The 19,474-nt window shown below is 44.7% G+C and overlaps 1 protein-coding gene across 3 annotated transcripts in view; it reads right to left on the reverse strand.

Moving 5' to 3' along the window:
• LOC144762473 (adhesion G protein-coupled receptor F5-like) overlaps positions 1–19,474 on the reverse strand; it is a 1,325,307-nt gene that overhangs the window by 540,037 nt on the left and 765,796 nt on the right. For all 3 annotated transcript variants that reach the window (XM_078647685.1, XM_078647687.1, XM_078647686.1), the window contains one exon: positions 7,674–7,838. In XM_078647685.1, the coding sequence (XP_078503811.1) occupies positions 7,674–7,838 (165 nt within the window). The remainder of the gene's footprint in view (positions 1–7,673; positions 7,839–19,474) is intronic.

A 19,474-nucleotide genomic window follows, 5' to 3' on the forward strand; every position in this document is an offset into this window, starting at 1 on the left:
GCGACATACAAGCTGCCCTTCCTTATGTTAATGTATTTCCAACAAATGCACGTGAACCTAAATACTTGGTCCACTGTGCTGATTTTTGTTCTGAACCCGGCCTGATATTTAGACAATATCTGAGCCTCCTCCATTCATCCTAAAAGTCTATTTAAAATGTGCCTGGCAAAAACTTTCTGTAAAAGATCAATTAAACTAATTGGTTGGTAATTGGCTGGGTCATAATGATCCCCTTTTTTAAAAATTGTTACAATTTCTGCCCCTTTCCAGGTCTCATGGATGGGTGTGCCTGCCACTATGGAATTGCATAAAAAGTTTATATAAGGCCCCCAGACTTCCGTATCATGTTTTAGTGGATCACCAGGGATCTTATCAGGACCTGGGGCTTTGCCTGTTTTAATGGCCTGAAGTGCCTGAGAGGTCTCCTCTAAACTTAAATGTAGAGAAACTATACTAGGGGCTAAATCAACCTTATGTTCTTCTATACACAAACCCTCTTCATTTTGTGAGTATAGTTTGGAAAAGTGGTCACACCATGTTTTTTCGTCTAGGTAAAAATCATTAGCTGATCTGCCTGTCTTATTCCCCTTTGAAATTTTGGCTCCAGAAGGTGCCCTGATCTCTCATCTTGGCAGCAGTTAGTAGATCTTCCCAGATGGCCTCATCCCACTCTTTTTTCATCCGTGTAAGGATTTTGTTATACGCGTACCTATTATCTCTTATACCCTGTGGGTTCTTGGTTTTAACTGCCTGAATCAGGTGAGACTTAGCTAAACGGCATTCTTTATTATACCAGGGGTTGCCTAGTTCTGGGTGACTACTATTTAAATTCTTGTGCTTATCATAAATTTTACTCAGAAAAGGTGTTAAAGCATCTATCAAATGGTAGTGCATATCTAAAACACCTTGGGTACCTAGAGAAAGATTCTGGCAGGGTGCAACGGTGTCTGAAAAAGTGTTGTAAATATTTGCCATCGTTGCTTCTTTAGCCAAAATATAAGGTCATTTCAGGGCACGCCTATTATTTGATACCTGGGGGTCACCATCGTTACTGTTTAACACAGCATCTGGAGCTGTTTTGGTTAAAAAAGGCTAAGAATCTAAACATAATTGAAGCGGTAGGTGATCGCTCTCTGTCCTAAAGTCTTCTTTAAAATCAGTAATTAAATGCCATAGACTTAGGGAAACCAATATAAAATCTAAGTGCGACTTGCTATTACCTTTACAAAAAGTTGGTGCTGATGGTCTGTCAGACTGAAAGCGGCCATTACATGCCCTTAAGTAATGTGCCACAGTTAACTGTAGGATCTGTATTGCTGCCACCGTACTTTTAACTGCCCCAGTACTATCTAGAGCAGGGATGTCATTTGCCCTGTCCTGTTCCTCAAATAGATTATCAAGGCCCAGTACTGGATCAAATCTGCTGTTAAAATCCCCGACTATAATCACTTGTGTATTGTATCCTACTGTATCTAGCTAAGAGTCCAATTGCTCTAACACCTTGGATTCTTTGTTTGAGGGATTTGGCCTGTTGTATACATTTATTAGGTATACAGTTTCTTTGTCTTTTGTCTCTATCTTTACACCTAGAAGATCCTTAGAGGGAATAGAGAGAGGGGTAACTTCAATTTCCAGAGTGATTCTTATCCAGATCAGTAAGCCCCCAGACGCTCTTCCTCTTACTGAGGGGATCGCTTCGCAATAAAAAGTTTTATAACCAAGCCTGTGTGTGATATCTAAGGCCCAGGTCTCCTGCAGGAGAATTACATCGTAATCGTCAGTGTAAGTACACCAAACAGTATCCCGGAGATTCCTGGATAAGCCTGCTATATTCCATGACATTAGTTTTACAACTGGAATTCCATGGGAAGTTATTGGAAGTGGATCCACTTGACTGGCTTGGACAGCTATGCCCTCTGCTATGGTAAGTATGTCACGATTCCTCCTTTTAGATCTACACTAGTGCTATTTATTACTAACTCAGTGCTGCTGTTATGGGATAGAAGTGGTGGACCATCACCAAAATCCGAAACATTCCGTCCCAGTGTATTTAGCACTTGCTTAGTAATGCGAGACTCAGTTGTCTTACCCAACTCAGACTCCATGTTACAATCTTCCTGGGGAATTACAATTGAACTATGTTTAAGTAGTCAATCGACCTCCTCTAAGTCGATAAAACCGTCAAATCTATTCTCCAAGGGGACAAGAGGAATCTGTTGTCTTTGTTTCCCATCAAACTTTGCCTTGTAGAAGTAACTCAAGGGGAGTGCACTAATAAGCGTATTGCCACCCTGAAGTTCTTCCTTACATTGCAAGACCCTCTTAGCTTGTTGTGGGCGCCTAAAGTTGATAACCACACAGTCCCCTCTTATGTCTTTGGGTGAATGTCCCAGCCACCCTACCCTGCGGACCATCAAAATATCCTGGGTATCACCCGGATGGAACCGCTTGAATTTTACCAACCAGTCAGCTGCCTTATTACGGAGGTTTTGCCAAGATTCATGCTGATCCCTTTTTAAGGAGGGTACCCCTTTCAGAACTATTACATATGGTGAAGATGCCGGGGGTAATTGTAGGACATCTGTATTTGGCATCAAATCAGTTCCTTTTGGACTATATACTTTAGACGTGCCTGGAGTTTTACTCTGGCTTCCCTGGGCTGTCAGTCTGTCCGCCCTTCCATTATTACCATATGCTGTCTTATTTGTGTGGTCCTTTCTACCCTCTTTCAACCAGCCGACCTTTTGGAGGGGATTAGAATCTATCACCGGGCCCTCTACTTCCTTTCCCAATGAATTGTTTTGAGATGGGGGATTACTCCCTTTCCGGCTAGTAATTCGATCTAAATTCCCTTATTTCTCACACAAATGTTCTATTCTCGCAGTAAACTGAGTTAAGCTGGCTATCAGATCTTTCTCGAGTCCCTCTATTTTCTTCTTTAGCATTACTTCGAGGGAATTCTTCAATGATGTTTCTAATGTCCCAAGTCGTCTCTCCAACCCTATATCCCAATTAGTGCTTCCATTGTCTGTTTGCGTGCTAATGGTTTTTGTTTGGACCATTTGCCTTCCCCTCACATAGGTATTTCCAGTCTTTGGTCTAGCTCCCCCGACTTCCTTACTATTTCTTTTGTTTTTTGATATAGGGATTACCACATTTTTCTTCGGTCCCTGTTCTTGTACCTTGTGTGCTGTAACTAGTCTATGAGAGCGAAGTCTCACTCCCAGTGTAGAGCTAGTTTTGGGTCTATCTTCATCAGAGAAAGTAATCACAGGTGTCCCTGGGGTAATAGACAAACGAGATATATTAGGTGAAACCTCTATTGGGCTAGGGGGAGGTGTGCGAGCTGTGACCAAAAGAGGTTATGGTGAAACATTGGGCTGACCACTAGAGAAGGCCTCATTCATATCTATAGCGGATATATTCACATCGTGACCATTATCAAGTCCTAGTTCAGTACCCTGCTTGTTAATAAGGGCTACAGGATATAGATTTACTGCAGGGGATTTAACATTGCTAATTTTGCCCAAAGAGGACCTCTTCTGCGCCTCAGCTATACCTAGCGATAATTTTTTCTCAGTCAGGGCTATCTCTCGTTGCAAAACTGATTCAGCTCTAATCAGAAAAGCATCCATTGTGCCCACAACTCCCTCCCCTGCTTTCTGTGCGTTCTTACGGTTTGCAGCCATAAGGTGTAACAGGAATATAAATTGTAGTGCACTAAGGGCCAATATCCAGAGTCTTACATTACAGGGGGGTGGCCCAGCCCAGCCTCTCCTGGCCTCGGATGGCCGCAGATGGTCCCGCCCTTGTCCCGGGCTCAGCCCGGGCGCTCCCGCGACGCGGTAAGTGACGCGGCTATTTGTGCGCCTCCTGGCGCGTTCTTCCGGCCGCAAGGTCTTGTGGTGCTGGGAGTCCGTCGTGGGCAAAAAAGCTCTCCCCCACTCGGCGGCCGCACCTGTAGATGGAAGCGTGCGGCTGCGGGGGGCGAGCAGGGGCACCAGCAAGGAGAGCGGGTCCGGCAGCAATTCTCCCTCGTCAGTCCCAGGCAGCAGGTACGGGTCACGGGTCCAGGGCAAAGCGTCTGATTTTAGTAGATTTGTCTCAGGGCGCCTGCCTTCAAGATGGCCACCCAATAGACTTTAATGGACTCTCTCTAAACTTGCCTGACTTCAAAATGGACACCACACAGCTGCAGCATGCATGGCTTGTAGCTAAGAGAATTCCTGCTTTTCTTTAATGCTGCATGCTAGCTGCAGGTTATTTGTGCTTCCTTGGCACTGGTACTTTCTTATGTTACTTGCCACCTTTATCTGCAGGCGTGATCTTCAATCCCACCCTCGTCGCCAGTTGTCCTGTTCTGCATTGGTTTCTCTTCACGGCACTGGCAAGCATACCACTCTGCATAAAAGACAGCACCTGGTATAAGGCTATTAATTTATCTTTATTAATTTCTCAGCTTTTATACATGGCCTACTGATGTAGAGCTACTCTCCACACGTCTTCTTCTCTCTGCTTCCCTCAATGTAGTGAGAGGGAAAACTAATACTTCCTGTCTCCACCCAGGAAGTTCCTGGCATTTCACTTTTGTTTGGACCAGCTAGACCGCTGACCTACTTATTTAGCAATGTCCTTTCCTGGAGGACTTGACAATACCCTCAATTTATGTTTTACCCATTCCTTAACTTATCTCTTATGTTATGTTATGTTAATTAGGATTTTGAAGTGCACTTTTACCCAAGGGTGTCCTGGCGCCTAGCACTGTCTAACTGGTATCCCTCTGCACCTAAACTTGTTCTGTGAACAACCACGTTTTCAGCCCCTTCCTGAAAGAAAGGCGATCCGTGGAGTTACTAAGATGCATTGGTAGGTTGTTCCAGGAATTAGTGGCACCTAAGATATAGGGAGCCAATGAAGGTGACGCCGGCCATTTCTTACCGATACGAACCTTAGAGTACCCGTTACCAGTCTTACTGCCGCATTTTTCACCATCTGGAGGCTTTTGAGATGTTTCTTATGAATATTCAGGTACAGACTATTACAATAGTCCAGACGGGACAAAATGAGGGCTGAGACAGCTGTCCTGAAACTTTCCTCAGCTAGGAAAAAGTTTCTTTTCCTCAGAGTTCTAAGGAGGATAAAACTTTTTGAGAACACCTGCTGACCTGGTCCCCAAACGTCAGTTTGTTGTCCATAATCACCCCCAAGTTCTTGGCTTTTTTGCGTAGGGGATGGGTGATTTCCCCATTTCTTTGAGCCACCAGTCTGGCGACCAGAGGTTGGAGTTATTCCCAAATATAATCACCTGTGTTTTGCCTGCATTTTGCAGACATCCAGCCAGCTACCGCTTTCATACAGTCGTGACATCTTGAGGCCGTTTCGGCTTCTTTACCCCATTGAAGGGACAGCACAATTTGTGTGTCATCCACATAAGATGTTAATTGCAGCCCAAAAGATCTTATAAGGGCTCACGTATACATTACAAAGCATGGGACTGAGGGAATTCCCTTGTGGCACGCTAACGTGTTTCTTTATCCCATATTTTTGGGGCCCAATTCGGTTTCCCTTTTTGCCCAAGGGCATTGCGTGCCACTATTTTAAAAGCTTTCAGGGGGAGAAGGCTGTATGGGGAAACAACCACTACAAATTTGACACTCAGCAAAAGCGTATAGGGCCATGCTTACACACTAAGCTTGGAAATGTACTTCTATCAGATGCCATCTTTACTGAGGGTAAATTTCCGAATACAATTAAAGTCACAAAAGAATTCACATACTCCTCCTGGGAATGCCAGATTTGAACTTCTATGTAAATTCTATATTAGTCCCTCTTGTTACAATGTTCTCATGTGTAAAAGTGTGCAATTGTGCATGCATTAATGTGCATTTACACTTCCTTAGTACCCCAGTGCACTCCCCCCTCCCAAAAAAAAAAAGGATTTCTACCTTTTTAAAATCCAGTGCTTATTTGAGCCAGTGATTGCTGCTGGGGGCCACCAAAATCTATTTCTCCGCATCAGATATTTACGGAGAACAAGAGAGGGAAAAAACACATATGGTAAAGATGCAGAAAAATAATGATGGAAAAATCATCACAAAGGAGAAAAAAGAAACCTGCACGAGAGAGATAAAGGGCAGGGAGTGTCTGGTAGTAAATTAAAGAGGAGACACGAGGTGGATTCAAGACTACTCAGCACTGATATTCGGCGCGCCGACGTTTAATGGCACCATCCACAGCTTTCTCAACAGAGCTTCAGGAACCGGCACACACTTTTTTATTTTTACAAATTAAGCACTGGTAAAAACCCTATTCTGCACCCTCCTAATATTGCGGGTTGCCCAACCTTTGCGAGTTTGTAGGTATTCATGACCATATGTCGATGATTCCTCTCCAAAACACACATACCTCATCCTTGTGAGAAAATTTACTCACACTTAAAATTCTTCCCTTCTGATTTAGTTGTAAGTGCAAGTAAACCCAGTTAGGAGTTTAGATTAATGTTTTGTAAATCATAAACACATTTTGTGCACCTGTAAATGACTTTTGTGCACTGTTGCAGGGATTCGGCTCATACACAGAACTGTGCACAGAGACCTAGGCCCTCAGTGAATTAGGGTGTGCCAAAACTTACCTTAGTACCCAAAATCCCCTACAAGACTAGCAATCAGTGTCACATTAGCTCTTAGTCCTATAGCAAAGAAACCAATGATTAGACAACCCAGAAGATGCGACTTAGGTTACCTCAGGTAAAGTGGAAAACATGACCACTCTTTCGTTATACTCTCATACCAGTCCAGAACAGGGAGTAAAGGGAGACACGTGCAAGTTTAAAATATTTATTTTAACGCCATGATCTCAAGTGCAGCATTTTAGCTAATACAAGCAGACATATAATAGGAAACAAGATTGTCAGCATAGTTACTATTCCATAAAATTCAAAGGGAGAAACATGTTATAATGCTAAATGAAACTGGCTGAATATATACCTATATTTCACCCTCCCTTGCTAGTAGGTTATTTTATAACTACAGAAGGTCTCTTAGGCTTGCATTGGCGACCCCATACCTCAAGATATGCATGAGTGGATCACATTGAGTTCTGCACAAGCTCTCAGCATATGAATGTTCTCCAAGTGTGTTCAATCATGCCTACACAGTGCATTAATAAAGGCACCAGTATCTGAAGTGGCCGCAGCTGCATATGTGTTATGTTTAAAATGTGCGCTGATCATTTCAAACAACAACCACAGTGTTGAAATAACCTAGAAGGCCTCGGCACTCACTGTACAGACGAGGCTTACAAAGCAAGGCTAATAATGTAGAAAAACAAATTATTCTCATGTGAAGCAAAACACTCTGCCAAAACTCTAAACAATGAATAAAGCGTGTGCCGTGTGCAAAAGACAGCACAAAGGTAAAATGGCGTTTAAACTTCTAATAAGCTCATGCTAACTTAACACTGTGTGAATGCAAGTCTCAGCCCCACTACATCACCAAACTGTAGTTTTTTCCACAAATTGCCTTATTATTTGGACTGATTTTTGATTGTCCCAGCTCAGTCTTCAGAATCATCAGTATTTTAATCAACACAATTTTGCACATTACATCTGGAGAGTATATTTACATAAAATTGTATGTACACCAGTCTTATTTGTCTTACAAAAAACAATTTACCTTTTCTGATGAACGTCACTGTTATTGTGTTTGAGATAAGTTCACGAGCTTCCCTGGAACACTGGCATCGGTAATTTGTGCCCTTACCAGACATCTCTGCAGGGCATGAAGAAATACTTGCCTGGAGTACAAATATTTGGCACCTGCCAACAGTAGTTATGGTACCTAGAATTAAATGAAAATGGTAGCAGTTAATATTGTAACATATTTAAATATGGATTGATGGAGAATGATTCGCTGTCCCACTGAGGAACCATGAGCTATCTCAATGTTTGAAATCACACTACAGCCAATAGGTCCACCATAGTCTGAGTCTGGAATTAAGTGGTTGGAACCATAGGTAGAACGGAAATCACACTTATTATAGCACATAAGTTCACCACCTAATTTCTGACTTGCACAAAATACTTACAGGTAACACACAGTCTTCATAATTAAGTTTTTGGGCCATCATTTGCTCCACCTACGAGGCTTCCTCCAGATCGCAGGCATAGGGAAGAGGAAGAGGGCATTACTTCTCTGCAGGTTATGATTACAGAATGTGCACGCTTTCTTGACTTTGAAGAAATCAGATAGAATACCATCTTGAGCATGCATATTTAAAGAAAAAATCATGGGATCTCACCTTGAGATCACAGTCATTTCCTAAAAAAGGAATATGTGGTATAACACAAAAATGCTGGACGCTGTAAACCAGGCAAAAGCATTTTTTTAATGAATAGTGCATCTCAGTCTAATTTCTACTACGAAAAAACTCATGGCCCTACCTACCCTGCTAAATGGAGTACCAGACAGACGTAAAGTCCATAAGCTCTGACTCCAGCCCAGGTAGGTCCCCAGTTCCATCTTGGACAACACTTTTCCTGTTTTCTGCCAAATCACTGTTTTGTCTGGTACAAACACTAATAACTTTAATGTTGTCCATCCTCAACGTTCTTATAATTCCTAGAATCGAGAGAGTGTTAAGCCATTCAGATAATGAGTTAGATATAACACTTGATGTGACACAGTGTTCGCTTATCATACAAGGTCATCAAAAAGACGTCCACAGATAAATCATCAAAAGGGTGTAGTCCGAATTGGCGTCCCTCATCTCCGGCCAGATGTAGGTAATTTGTATTTACCGATTCATAAATACCGAATTTTACCGATTCTGTATTTATGAATCGGTAAATATGAAGGAGGGAGAGTCAGGTAAAATCGGTAATTGAATTACCAATTCTGTAAAAATTGGTATTTACCGAATCGGTAAATACCGATTCGGTAATGCCCATTGATTCCTATGGGCCTTGTAGCCCATAGGAATCAATGGGCAATACCGAATCGGTATAAATACTGAATCCTGCAAGGGTGCAGGGGGTGTCACTTTGACACCCTCTAGCACCCCAAATACAGGCATGTGTGCCATGTGGCACACAGACATGCCCTAAGGGCATGTCTGTCTGTCACATGGCATAGGTGTGCATGCACACATGTGCATGCAACCTGGATTCGGTATTTTACCACCCAATTGGATTGGGTGGTAAAATACCGAATCTGTAAGGCCTTTGGGACTCAGAAGAGTCCCACCTACATCCTGAAGTTACCGAATCGGTAAAAATACCGATTCGGTATTTTACCGATTCGGTAAAATTACCGATTCGGTAAATTTACCGAATCAGCAAAATTGTCCACCTACATCACAAATACACATTTACCGGTCGGTAACGGCCGAAATCGGCTGTTACCGGTCGGTAAATGGCCTCCTACATCTGGCCCTAAATCACTTATCATGGCACCGCACCCATACTCTGTATCCATCAATCATGTAACTATGCCAGAGGTTTTCTTCCCAGATTAAAATTTAGTATTTAAGGACCACCACTAGTCCCTAAATTGAGAGAAGCTTCACTGAGGTCGCAGATGCAGATAACAGATAGAAATGAGCACCGCACCAGATTGCATCCTGACAGAAGAACCCTCCAGAACGCTCTGTGAAGCGTTCCATTCTGCCTTCACAAACTGGTGCCATGGCTCTTGGCCATGTGCTCGAAATAGCTGACAATCTATTGCAAACAGATAAAAAACCCTGTTGTCCAGGTATGCGCACTACCACCAAATCTCAGGCTTATTATTAATTCATCTGCTAGAACCAGCATAGTGCTTAGAGATAGTGAAGTGAGGGTGTAAGAGCTTTAAATTATGATGTTACAAATGCCCCTGTTTTCACCACTATTGAAAAGCTCAGCTGCTTTTTATTGTCTTCTGCAATGTTACCAATATTATGTGCACTAGATCTCAAAATTTTTAAATAAAAATTTTAAAATAAATATGCTGAAATACATATTCAGATTCTAGAAATCTTGAGTGTGTAAATCATTATTAAATGATTGTGAGGATTACCACTGCTCCTTATTAGTAATCGAAAAGCATTCCCAACACGTAATGTATGCACTAGGCGGGGTTCTGTAGGGCTGCAATAACCTGTTTTTTACATTCATCGCTGGTGCATTGAGTGAAGTTCACTTGTGTCACCGGTGGGTGAGAAAACAAACCTTGTAGTGCTCGGCCAAAACCTCAACATACATTGCATATGGCGCAATAATGTTTGGCGTTCATATTGCTGGACTTTTTAATAGTTTCTGGTTGCACACTCAAAATATCAATTTTACTCTTAAAAATGGATGTATGGACCATCCAACGAAATATTGGTGTTACATCTTTCCATTAAATAGGGAGCACCACTTAAAATAGGTTTGTTAAGCACTTGACTGATAAAAGGTTATTTCCCATTTGACTTTTGAGCATGAATCTCATGGTTACTGAATCTGCTTGTTAACATGGCACAAGTAGCTTCTATTGAGATAGGAGTTTATTTCAGGGCACAACCACATATCTCTTTGCTAGATGTGTTCCTAACAGAAAGAGGGGGTGAATGTGCATGCTGCATACCTCTTTGAAATATCTGTCAATGCGTTCATTACCTGCATTTCTCTTGCACATTTTTTCACTTATGGGTGGAGTATGATTTTATTGTTCCCAACACCAGGAGGTTTTAGACATACAGGCCTACACAATTTGTCATCAAACAATTACTCTACTGAGACCTAAAAGTCTCTTTGAGACATCATGAACAGCAGGCATGGTTGAGTGGTCAATTGCCTCATATATCACAGAATGTTAGTAGGGAGATTCTGAATAATGAGACACCTGTCACATGTTGGCTCGGTTAAGATAATGTGCTGACGAACAACTTTTTACAGTTATACAAGTAACAGACTTACTCAATTAAGTAATATCAGTATGTAGGCAACTAGGACAATAGGTCATACAAATTACTTATATAACATGTGCACACATACAGTACAATTGTATGTAATCAATCCATAAATAGAGCATCAAGCATTACAGAAGTGACAACAGTTCACTAGAATCTTGAAAGAATATCAAGTTCACTAGAAAATCAAGTTCACTAGAATCTTGACAGAATATCTGGTGGTACATTTGACTAAACCATTACAGATTGATGTGCGCATACCACACAAAGGTTAAGCAACATTCTGACTGCACTCATCTGACGTTTGTGAAATTTGTTTACATCATTTTTTGCAGAGATTGACTGACCGCAAATCTTTATAGCGAGCATCACCTCAAAGGGAGGAGGTAATAATAATGCAATTTTTTAACTTTGTAGAACCTGAAGGCACGCCAAAGGCAAGCCCGTCTACGCCCGTCCGGACCTGGACCGCGACCAGCGCCAGAACCCCTGGCCCTCGTCGATGCCAGCCCACCCGACGGACTTACAACGCCGCCACCCTCCACGCTCTCAACGCCGGTCGGACCCCCACCTGCTACCGAGCCACCCCGAAAGGCACCCACGGACCATTCACCTGCCAAGCCTGCAAATTCACCTGCCTCCAAACCTTCACCGCGCCCGCTAAGCCAATCACAAGCAAAACCCCCTCAAGTGCGTCCTGCTCAACACCCGCTCCGTCCACAGGCACGCCGTCGAACTCTGGAACCTCCTTGACACAACATCACCAGACGTCGCCTTCCTCATAGAAACCTGGATGAACACCTCCTCAGCCCCCGACATCGCCATAGCCATTCTGGATGGCTACAAGATCACCCGGAGGGACCGCGTCAACCAAACTGGAGGAGGCATCGCCATCGTCCACAGAAACACCATCCGCATCACGACCTACTCCGACGACACCCTCACCGCCGCCGAGCATCTTCACTTCCAGATACACCGACCCCAAGATCACCCTCAGAGGCACTCTCATCTACAGACCCCCGGGACCAAGCGCACAATTCAGCGAAGCCATTGCAGACTTCGTCAGCCCGCACGCCCTCACCTCCTCAGACTACATCCTCCTAGGGGACCTCAACTACCACCTGGAAAACATCAAGGACTCCAACACCGCCGCCCTGCTGGTCAACCTCGGACTCAAGCAACTGGTGAACATACCCACCCACTACGCCGTCCACATGCTTGACCCCATCTTCTCCTCCAGCAAGCACATCTCCTTCAGCCACGCCACAAGACTACACTGGACGGATCACAGCTGCGTCCACTTCAGCTTCAGGAGAACTACGACCCACCACCACCCGCAACAGGTTGCCCACAGAAGCTGGAGCAAGATCACCGCCGACCAGCTCACCACCGCCCTCAGCCAGAACCCACCCACCAACACGACGGACCCCATCGAAGCAGCCCGCAACTTCACACGATGGCTCACCAACTGCGCCGATGACCTTGCACCACTGAAGAACCCTCCCAACAGACCCGGCAGCAGGAAATCCTAGTGGTTCACCAACGACCTCAAAAACTCCAAGAAAACCTGCCGCACCCTCGAGAAAGCCTGGCGCCATGAACAGACAACAGAAAACATGACAGCCCTCAAGAACGCCACCCGCAAACACCACCAGCTGATCCGCAACACCAAGAGGACAACATTCAAAGAACGACTGGACAACAACACCCACAACAGCAAGGAACTCTTCAGCATCGTTAAAGAGCTCTCCAACCCCAGCACCTGCAACAACGACATCACACCCTCGCAAGACCTCTGTGACTCACTCGCCTCATTCTTCCACTGCAAGATCGCCAACATACACAACAGCTTCGATGCACAGACCACGCACCCAACCACCAAACCAACGCCCCCCACCTCAACCCTCTGCACCTGGACTCCTGTCAGCACTGAAGACACCACCCGTTTGATGACCACCATCCACTCAGGCTCCCCAACCGACCCCTGCCCACACCACATCTTCAACAAAGCTGACTCCATCATCGCACCCCAATTCCGGAACATCATCAACAGCTCCTTCGCATCCGCCACCTTCCCGGAGAGTTGGAAACATGCCGAGCTGAGCGCTCTCCTGAAGAAACCCACCGCGGACCCCACGGACCTCAAGAACTTCCGCCCCATCTCGCTCCTCCCTTTTCCGGCCAAAGTCATCGAGAAGACCATCAACAAACAACTCTCCGCCTTCCTCGAGACAACCGGATCCCTCGACCCCTCACAGTCTGGATTCCGAGCAAACCACAGCACCGAGACCGTTCTCATCGCAGCCACCGACGACATCAGGTCCCTGCTCGACAACGGGGAAACAGCGGCCCTCATCCTCCTGGATCTCTCAGCAGCCTTCGACACCGTATACCACCGCACCCTGATACAGCGCCTCAGCAACACCAGAATCCAAGGAGCGGCCCTGGAGTGGATCATCTCGTTCCTCGCCGGAAGAACACAGAGAGTCTGCCTCCCCCCGTTCCGATCCGCGGCCACCGAAGTCATCTGCGGCGTTCCACAAGGATCCTCACTCAGCCCCACCCTCTTCAACGTCTACATGAGCCCTCTCGCAGCCATCGCACGCCAACACAACCTTAACATCATCTCCAAAGCCGACGACACCCAGCTGATCCTCTCCCTCACCAACGACCCCGCCACCGCCAGAGCCAGCCTCCAGGAAGGAATAAAAGACGTCGCGGAATGGATGAGGCTCAGTTGTCTGAAACTGAACTCAGACAAGACGGAAGTCCTCATCCTGGGACCATCCCCTACGGCCTGGGACGACTCCTGGTGGCCCCCTGCCCTGGGCACCGCACCCAAACCAACGGACCACGCACACAACCTGGGCTTCATCCTGGACTCCTCCTCCACAATGACCAAGCAAGTCAACGCCGTCTCGTCATCCTGCTTCAACACTCTGCGCATGCACCGAAAGATCCCCACCGAAACCAGGAAGACGGTCACCCAGGCCCTCGTCACCAGCCGAATGGACTACGGAACACCCTCTAAGTGGGAACCACAGCTAAACTACAGAAAAGACTCCAGCGAATACAGAACGCCTCCGCACGACTCGTCCTGGACATCACTCGTCACAGCCACATCTCCACCCATATGAAAGACCTGCACTGGCTCTCCGTCAACAAGAGGATCACGTTCAGACTCCTCAGCCACGCACACAAGGCTCTCCACGACACGGGCCCAAAATTCCTCACCAGCCACCTCACATTCTACACACCCACCCGCCAGTTCCGATCCACCAGCCTCGCCCTCGCCTCCGTCCCACGAATTCGCAAATCCACCGCCGGAGGAAGATCCTTTTCCTACCTGGCGGCCAAGACATGGAACTCCCTCCCCACCCACCTCCGGCTGACCCAGGACCATCTCTCCTTCAGGAGACAACTCAAGACCTGGCTGTTCGGGCAGTAGCGACTCCTCCCCCACCCCCTCCCAGCGCCTTGAGACCCTAGCAGGTGAGTAGCGCGCTTTACAAATTTGCTGATTGAAGAACTCAGGGAAAACTATTAAAGCATGTGGGCTTTTAAAATAGACTCTGTTATACCGGAGAGCCTAAGGATGGTCTTCTCACCAAAGTTTTACCTACCTCCTTTATTTTTCTAACCTTGGTTATGCTGGCTCAAGGACTCTTTGCAATTTACCATTACTAATCAGTGCTAAAGTGGTTGTGCTCTCTACCCTAAACATGGTATTATTGGCTCTACCCTAGCCGACATATTTCATTTATTTGTAAAGTGCACTACATGTGCCCGGGGCCCGTAAATTAAATGCTACTAGTGGGCCTGCAGCACTCATTATGCCACTCCCTCAAGTAGCCCTCTAACCATGGCTCAGACCTGCCATTTCAGAGCCTGTGTGTGCAGTTTAAAATTGCATGTCGACCTGGCAAGATAAACCTTTTAATCAGAAGGGGGAAAGGATCACTTGTCCTGCTTAAACCTTGGGTTTACAGGTCGAGGAAGTGGTATCTCCCAACAAATATGACCCTCATACACGTGTATGTTGGTAACTTCTCTTAAGCGGTATATATTATGTGTCCCCGCTTTGATACACGTGCGTGCGTAATCATTGGATAATTTTTTGTATGTGCACCCTCCACCAGGAGGTTTTGCCTTAGGTTTAAGACAGTAGTGATCGTGGAAAGTGGGGGGTCTAGTGGTGGTGTCGTTATTAAAAAGTCCGGACAGCCAGAAAAAGACAATTTAATAAATCTGGATTCGGACTATAGATAAAATTCTGGGTGCACTCTTCGAATTGATAAGGGATTCAAGTGCACTATGTATAAGGTTTAAAAAGAGGTCAACATGTTTCAGCCTTGGGTAGTCAGAGGATCAATAGGCTTTCGTCACGACCAATGGGGGTGAAAAAATCGTAGTGAAAAATTGTGAGAAGAATAAAGGGTTATTGACCTGATTCTTCGTGAGTTAAGGCTTCATTGTACCTGAAAAATAGAAAACATACACACAAACAGCAACAAACAGGGAGATGGGGTATAGGAAACACATAATTATGTACAATAGTACCCTTATAATTGTAAGGAACTAGAAAATGGCAATACTTTTCATCATACTCATTTCAGGCGTCAACTCTTCCATTGTCATACTTCGGTGGGCAGAGAAGAATCGACTAGTACTGTGGTGAGGTGCCCATAGTTCTAACATTCTACTTGGTCTTGTGCGTGGTCTATGGTGAAAGACACTCTAAATATGGCCGCCTTGTGATTGCGTTTAAGTACGCTACATACATTCCATGCTAGATTAGTAAGTATTTTGAGCGTATGATATTCACGTACAAACAACAGACTAAAACATGCTCCTGGTGACCAAGGGTTGTCCATGAGTCATTATCTCGTGATTTTGTGATGCGTGACTTGGTTCGTAATAAGTACGCTATTTGTGCTTTCATTTTGGGTGCGTACCTTATTTTTTCGGAAAATTGCTTCCTCGGGGAGTTAGGCTGGTCGAGAGAGGCCTTACTACGGGGTTATTAAGAGAAAGGTGTTAAAGGACGAGGTCTCTTACTTGCGGTTTGTTGTGTTCTCAACGCGCATGGTTTTCCCGATTACCTTAGTGCCTTCTGCTCGGTCCTGGCAGCATGTGCTGACTCTGCCTGTCATCACCCGGAACTAAGGCTAATGCGGTTCCGGGTGGATTTGTACTCTGTAGCGGTAGAGATAGAGAAAATACTCCAACTCCTGGGTCGATCTACAGATGGATTTAATCTTTTGAAATGATATGCTACTTTGTACAAAATAATAATAATAAATTTGTTTACATATGAGATATTTTGCCCAAAACCAATTATTATTAATTGTGTTTCATTTTGGGGAAGTTTGCATTAAGATCTTAAGGTGGTAGTTAGACGGGCTGAATTGTCATTAAAATTTTCTAATTTTTATTAGGTAGGCTTAGGTAGTCACGACGATTACTAGACTCTGGAAGGAAGCACATTGGTTTAGATGTTGATCTCGTGGGTCACTTGGGCGAACATCTATTGATGGTCAGAGTTCTAGGACCACTGGGGTGATGCACTCATGGCATAATGCTAAGACTGGGACTTTTGGTTATTAGATCATCTGTTGAGGGACACCCAGGGAATGGAATCGTTGAGACCAAGGGTATCTGTTTTGAGCCTATGGACCCAACGTTGTTCCTTCTCGAACAGTATTTTTGCTGCATTTCTGTCTACTGTCTCTAGAGTTTCTAGGATTACCCAATGGAGGTCGTTTGATGTATGTTGTTGTTCTTTGTAATGAGATGACATCTTTGTTGTGCTTTTCTTGCAGTTAACGTTGCTCCGGTGTTCACAGAGTCTCTGTTTTGCTTTGCGGCATGTCATCCCAATATATCTCATATTGCAAGGGTGTTTCTTCAGTTTCCATAGGAAGTTCGGAAGTAACTGCAATTCTTTTGTTGGCTCTGTAGTAGCACAAACTATGCAGGTGCCGCATGGATAGTGTCCAGTTATTGGAGGATTATTCCATAGGCCTGGTTGCTGTTTCTTTTTCTTTGGCGGTGGTCTAGTGTGGACCAGTAGGTCTTTGATGTTGCTGCTCCTTTTGTTCGCAAATCTTGGCTTAGACCAGGTCAAGGTGTTCGATGTTATAATTTTCCAATTGCGGTTAATTATTTTCTTCACCTGATTTGTTATCGGGCTGTAGGTTGTGACACATGTAGTCCTGTCATCAATCTGTTTTGGGCGACTTTCAAGTAGAGACTCTCTGGGTTGGTTTCTGGCTCGTTTTTTGCAGGAATTGATTATTCTCTTCGGGTAATCTCTAGCTGTAAGTTTGTCACAGAGATCAGTTGCTTGGGCTTTGTAGTCTTTCAAGGAGCTACAGTTTCTCCTTAGTCGTAAGAACTGACTGTACGGAAGATTTTCTCTCAAGGGTCGGGGGTGAAAGCTGTTGAAAGATAGCAGACTGTTTTTGGCAGTAGGCTTGAAAAATGTTCTTGTTTGTAAAGTGTTCTCCTCAGAGAAGATTGTGATGTCTAAGAAGTCAAGACTCTGCGCATTAGATGTAAATGTAAAATTCAGGCATTCGTCCTGATTGTTCAACCACCTATGGAAATCTGTTAGTGATGCATTGTCTCCTTTCCAGATTAAGAAAATATCGTTGATATATCTCTTCCAGAAGAGTATAGGACGAAAAAAGGGGTTGTTTGCATTGTGTATATAAGTCTGCTCAAAGGTGCTCACATATAGACCGGCTACGCTTGGCGCAAAGGTGCTGCCCATAGATGTACCATGTTGCTGGAGATAGAGAGTGTCTTTATATTGGAATTTTTTTTCCATAAGGGCCAATCTGCAGCATTCCAGTACGAAATGTCTTGGGGTTCGGTAGGGCCAACTGGTGTTGAACAATATTGTTTCGAGAGTCTCTAAGGTTTTCTGTTGTGGAAGGCTTGTGTAGAGGCTTTTGACGTCTAATCCTACTAAGAGCATGCTGTTCTCTGAGTACTCGAAATTCTGTAGCATATTAATCAAATCTCGTGTATCTTTTAGGTAGGTAGGCGTGGTTTGGACCAATGGTCTCAGATACTGGTCTGCAAATTGTGATAGTGGCTCTAGAATGGAATTGATGCCCGAGATAATTGGTCTTCCCGGTGGGGGCACCCTTCCTTTATGTATCTTGGGCAAAGAGTAAAAGTATGGCGTAACTGGTGCTGTGGTTACCAGATAATCAGCCTCTTTTTTGGATAGCCAGTTGTTACATTCCGCTTCTTCAATCATCAGGGCTATTGTTCTTTGCAAACGCGCTGTTGGGTCGGTCGTTATCACTTGATAGAATTTACTACTGTCTTAAACCTAAGGCAAAACCTCCTGGTGGAGGGTGCACATACAAAAAATGATCCAATGATTACGCACGCACGTGTATCAAAGCGGGGACACAGTATATACCGCTTAAGAGAAGTTACCAACATACACGTGTATGAGGGTCATATTTGTTGGGAGATACCACTTCCTCGACCTGTAAACCCAAGGTTTAAGCAGGACAAGTGATCCTTTTCCCCTTCTGATTAAGAGAGTAAACTACGGAGACTGAAAGGATTCTCACTCTGCCTCCCCCATCCCTATGATTATACATGTTGAGCAGCGAACAGCTGTGGGAGAAAAACTTCATAGGCATCAATAAGAGCCTTTGATATCACACTGCCTAACAAAACGTTGTCATCATGGCAGGAAGCTTTGGACTCAGTTACACAACTGAGGACATCGACGAAATTTTGGCAAGACCACCTCTACTCATGGAAGGTGACCTCAACCAGACTCTGTCTTCCACGGCAGAATGGGATGAGTTAAGTGAAGTAAAGAAAGAACAAGTACGAACATCCGTACATGGCATAATAATGACTGAGTATCTCCGAGTCAACGCTGCACCAAAAGGCCTATGGGTGACGAATGCACCACTCATTTTCTTAAAAGACCTGGCGTTTCGAAAAGATTGGTCCTCCATATCTTGAAAATGTACGAGAGACTACCTAGTGCTGATAATTAAGACTGCAACCAGACTAACGGATGAACTCGCGATCAAGATTGAGATTTTGGAAACAAAACTGAACAATACGATCAACATAACCATTTACAAAACTCGTCTTGACGAAATTAACAAAGAAATGAAAGACAGCCAAGTGTACTTAACACAGACGAAATTGCAAAAACTTGCGAAAGAATTGAAAAGGTTCTACTTGGAACGCATTCACCCTTATAGTAGCAAAGACTACAAACTCAATGATAACTCAGATGCGAACAGTATATCTTCAGACAACAGTTCAGACCAGAGCGGAGAAGATACAACCACCCGGGGCCGAGGAAATTTCAGGAATAAGAGAGGACAACGTAGAGGCAGAAGTAACTACTGGCGCCCTCCATTTTTCCAAGACAATGGACAAGGAATACCATTCCATCCATTCAACCCCCAGTTCCAAGGGTGGCCAAAACCCTACTTCCCAGTACCCATGAACCACCAAATGCCACCACAAGGTGCCCAAAATTACCAACAAAGCC

Source organism: Lissotriton helveticus, chromosome 6, assembly GCF_964261635.1.
Source record: "Lissotriton helveticus chromosome 6, aLisHel1.1, whole genome shotgun sequence".
In the NCBI taxonomy this organism is placed as follows: Eukaryota; Metazoa; Chordata; class Amphibia; order Caudata; family Salamandridae; genus Lissotriton; species Lissotriton helveticus.